The 5,075-nt window shown below is 42.0% G+C and overlaps 1 protein-coding gene across 1 annotated transcript; it reads right to left on the reverse strand.

The window, feature by feature from the left end:
• Window positions 1-2,366: 2,366 nt before the first annotated feature.
• LOC134494745 (mas-related G-protein coupled receptor member H-like) lies at window positions 2,367-3,350 on the reverse strand. The gene has a single exon (XM_063299992.1). The coding sequence runs from the start codon at window positions 3,348-3,350 to the stop codon at window positions 2,367-2,369; it is 984 nt and encodes a 327-aa protein (XP_063156062.1).
• Window positions 3,351-5,075: the final 1,725 nt, after the last annotated feature.

The following is a 5,075-nucleotide window of genomic DNA, read 5'->3' on the forward strand; positions in this document are numbered from 1 at the left end:
TTAGGAGGAGGAAAGGAAACCAAATAAAGAACCATGAAACTTCTCTGACCAACATGGCTAAGGAAGAGAGTTTTAAGGGTAATGGTATATGGGAAAGACCATGGGAGATTGGGCCAAGAGACACTGCTGAGGGAACGGTCAGGTAATGGACAGGATGGCGGGTGGTTCAAGAGGCTCAGAAGGGACCCTCTCTAGTTTCTCGGGCTGTAAAAGAGATGGGGGCGAATTGTATTTTCAGACTTGCAAGATTGATGTCAGCATTACCAGGTAGACCAGACTGGAAAGATGGACAGATAAACTCATTCTACATGATTGTAAAGCTACATTAACAGAAACTTGCAAGTTGTATGTTCTAAGCTGCCCAGAGTTACAACAGATTGGGGCAGGGCTGCAGCTAGGATCTGTGTCACCCAGGGAAAACATGGATTCTGCACCCATTCTGGCACACACACACCCCCAGCGCTCATTTTGGCATCCCCCCCAGCGTGACGCCTGGGACACATGCCCCGCTTGCCCACCCCAACTTGCTGCCCTGGATTGGGGAGCGTATAAATTTCATAAACCGACAAACAAATAAACTTCCTACTTTCCTGGGGGGATCCCTGTCTTAGACCCTTTCCGCTAAACTGGCCTGATACCTGGACCCTTGGCTTCTCTTTATAACCTCCTCTGATTTCAGTCCTGGCCTGAGAAGTTCTTCTGCCTGGTATTTTTTAACCTTTGTTCATTCATTCCATTTCTATGACCGCCCACTTGGTAAGCTGCTGTGGACAGCTACCAAGGGTGTGTGTGTGTGTGTGTGAGCCCCTGTCTTGCACTGCAGTCCTCTCTTCCCAGACCTGCAGCATTTCCACTCAGTCAGGATCCAAAGCGAGGACGGACAAGGTGCCCCAGTGTGGTTGACAAGAACCCCAGAAACTCATTGATGCTCCCACTTCCCATGAATTACAACTGCTCACCATTATACACCAGATTCTTTTGCCACTTGGACTTTTTATCTTTACTCTTATTTATATTATTTATTATTGTAATTTTACACTGTATATCTTATGATTGTTGTTTCAATTGATTGTTGTAAACCGCCCAGAGTCCCCCGATGGGAGGAGATGGGCGGGGACAAATTGGATAAATAAAGACAAATAAATAAATTATCTCAAGGAAGCAATAGGAACAAACAGGACTTCTCTTACATGCTATTTAGCGATTATCGCAGACTTTCCCCCACTTTGGTAAACCTTTCTCTCCCCCCGTGATTTATACTGCTTTATTGTATTATTGTAAAAGACAAGTAGTATATTACATTATTTGGGCACAGTGGTATTTATACAGTGTGGACTGGAGATTATGAACACTCTCATGTTTAGATAACTTAAACTATTAAAGAAAAAGAAAAAAAAAAGAGGTTTAAACCAATATTGTGATGAACTAAATGTTTATGCTGATCAGCATAAGACTGTTTAAATTTTACATCTAAAGTTAATGTGGCATTAATAGACAACCGCAAAATATGTGAAATTATTTGTCATATAATAACCTTTTGTTTCTTAAGCTGGATACTCAGTACTTAGGTCTCTACTGTATTATTACTTGCTTTTGTTAGGCATATAAAAAAAGGGAAAAGGGGAAAGGGAAACAAAAATAAATAAGCAACAAAAAGAACAAGTGAAAAATGGCTTTTTGGCTTCTAACTTCTCCTCTTTCTTCTGTCTCCCAATCTGCAGTATTTATAAGCATTTAGGCCCCCTTAGAAGCCATCCTGTGCATGACCATATTTGCCCTGCTGCCTGGTAAACCTTCCAAAGGGATGTCTCTCCCTGCAGATTTGTGGAACTGCAAAGGACCTTTTGGTGCCCACCCGTAGCTGCTTCCCTGCTTTACTGGCCATCTCGCCCTCCTTCTTTACTGGCCTGGGGACCTAAGATTTGGCCTGTGGCGTATTTTTCTCTTCTGTGGCTCTGGAGCCATGGCATATGCGTGACAACCGTCTCTCTTGCTCTTTCCTATTTAGCTCAGGGGTGAAAGCCTCACCGTCGATTGCTGAATTGGAATTGGATTCAAATTGCTTCTATTTGAATTTTATTTATTGTTGATTCATTTCAGAAATTAATTAGCTTTGGGAGACATTTCTAAACAAGGGGAGGAGTGGGGTCTTGATGCCTTCCCTGTATTTGTAAAACTCTTATTTTTCGCAAGCAAAAGAAACTGGTTTCTTTACAAAGGTCACGCAGTGATCCTGCAGAGAATTAGTTATGAACTAATGCATACGTGTCTTGAAATGCAGTCTTTTATCTGTCTATTCAGATGAAAGAGCCAATGTGTTCAAAGAGGTTCAGTATGGCCATCAGATTATAGCCTTAAATGCAATCTTATTCAAGATTCCTCAGAAAGAAATGCAGAGGAGCTGGATTTGAACTCTTCTCTGTCGCTCCAGGAGCTTCCCCTTCTTTGAAGACCTTTTGCAAAATGATCTTCAGGCCCTCCTTGGATTGAGCTTGCTTCCTTCTCCCAAACAAAAAATAGATCACTGGATTAATACTACTGTTGAGGCAGGAACACAGCATAATAATCAAAAATGGCAGTCTAGGGGAAGTTCTGATTCTAAAATGCCAAACAAGCACCCTAGAGACATTTAATGGAAAAGCAAGGATGAGATAACAGAGAAGAGTAATTAAGATCATCAGTAAAAGCCGTCCCCGTTTTTTCTGTTTGGATTTAAGACCTATTTTGATGAAAAGAATCACAGTAGAGACTGCGATCGATGGCAGGCAAAGCACAGCAGTCACCAGGTAATGGAGACTAGGGAGGTGGTAATATTCAAAAACTCCCATGAATAGCATAATGTTGTGAATTCCACCCAGGAGGAAGGAGAAGATCCAGAGGAGGGCACACACAGCAGGGGACAAATATTTTGGCTGGGAGCAGCGATGCCAGATTGGGAAGAGGACAGACACACACCGGTCGATGCTGATGGCTGTCAGAAGAAAGTGACTATTGATGTACATGATCTGGTAGAAAAATGCACAGATAAAGTTGAAAATATAGTCTTCTGTAATATCAGTAGCTTTGTTGATGTAACGCAGAGCTGTAAGTATAAGGAACCCAAAGTCAGCAATGGCCAAATTAAGGACGAATGTGGTGAAAGCGTTCCTCTTTATCTGGAAGCCAAGTAGCCAGATGACGTATCCATTGCCCACAAATCCAGTACAACAGGTAATTAAAATAAGGCATATCAAAATAATCCATCCTAATTCAGAATAGATTGTCTTTTCCGCATACCTATATGAGTCATTGGTATTGTGGTATCCATAATATTTTGCAAAAGCATCCCGATCTCCCAGGCTGGAGTTCATGGATAAGCTTGTGTAATCTTCTGAAAATCTCTTCCTTTTGAATAAAAGTTCCTTTTAGAGGAAAAAACAAAGAGAGTGGATTCAGTCATTCCAACCTCCTAAATAACACCAATCTTGTCATTTCTTCATTTCTACCTCCTGTGTGGACAGCTTGAGGGACCTGGCCTAAGGAATTAGCCAACTCCTTGACCTGTTTGTTACTACTCCTAATGTGATGGTGGGGGAATACAAATGTGTTCCTGCCTCCACGTTTTTCCATCAATATCTTTAAATGTATTTGGTATTGGATGGTATTGGATGGTTTCAATATACTGAAGTTCCGCAAAGTCCTCTCTACCATTTTGCCACCATTGCTCTGTTACATTAAAAATCCCCATGTGAGCTATAAAGCCAAACTAAAAGAATGTTGGTAACTATGTAAGGAAGCATTTTCCCCAATGCTTGTACAGTTTGAGCATGGTGGATGGTGCCTGGAGTATAAGACGGATGGAGTAAGAGAGGTCCAAAAACAGAAGACTCGTTCTCCATTGGGAGTAATCTCTGTGGGGAGAGAGTCATATCTGACTTGAGACCAGGAGTTAGGAGATGACCTGAGAGAAGGGTTCCAGCCAAGGGAGAGATGGACAGCTTACACACTTTACAGAGACACATATATTCCCCTCCCCAAAAAAGGAACACACAGAGAAAAAAAACAACAACAAATATACATACAAACACCCCACCTTAATCTACTTAAGTATACAAGATTTCCTCTATGTGTGTGTTTGCAGACTTTCTGGGATTAAGTGGGAATCCCGAAGCTGATGCACAAAGAAAGGGCATAAATTTTCATAAGGAAGAGAAGAAGAAAAAGGATGAAAAAGGATATTGGGTGAGCTAAAACGAAAATGGTGGAGCGTCTTGAGACTTCAACCTCTGCAGCTGTGAGTTTCGGACAGTTTAATGGCATGAGAGATACTTGCATCATTCTGTTCTGATGGCTGCAATTATGTTGGAAAATGAGTTCAAACCAGAAAAAGTCAATTGAGATTGGTGTGACTATCAACCTATAAAGATGGGAAGAAACATTCTGACCTCAGGTAGAGAAAGATACAGCTACTGAAGGAATGGCTATGACTGTATTGGCATGTCCCTGGATCAGATTAACCCTTCCAAAATACCTGAAAGTCGTGGTCCCGGGTCCCCCAAGTTTGTGAGGAGAAGATTATTGTGTCACGGTCTTGAGGGCTGAAGCGACTGGGGCTGGCAGAACCTGCAGACAAAATGTGGTGGATTTTTAGTCCTTTTTAGATGAAGTTCAGAGAGCTCATCGACAGAAGGAAAGTGGATTGAACTTACCCCGTCCTTGAGTTATAATGTTCCAAGTACTGACTGCAGAGTTTGATATACCTGGAAGTAGATCCTGAGCAGAAATCTTCAGATGTGTTTTTCTACAAGGCACAGGATTCAGTGCCAGAAGAGGAGGTGATGATGAATCTCAGGCAGAAAACATGGAGCACCTTTGCTGGTGGCATGAGAAGAAAGTCTAAGAGCTGCACACAAACTCTGTGCCTTGCCTAATCAGGAGATAGCATCGTGTGACACAAAGGTGTGGCCCTTTTGCTTCTTAAGATAATCACCCACAGGAAATGTAGGAGGAGGGTACTGGCAATGAACTTGGGCCATTAGCAAGGAAAGGGGATATTTTATATATATATATATATCTCTGACTGGCTTCCTTATCTG

This window comes from Candoia aspera, chromosome 3, assembly GCF_035149785.1.
Source record: "Candoia aspera isolate rCanAsp1 chromosome 3, rCanAsp1.hap2, whole genome shotgun sequence".
NCBI classification, from domain to species: domain Eukaryota; kingdom Metazoa; phylum Chordata; class Lepidosauria; order Squamata; family Boidae; genus Candoia; species Candoia aspera.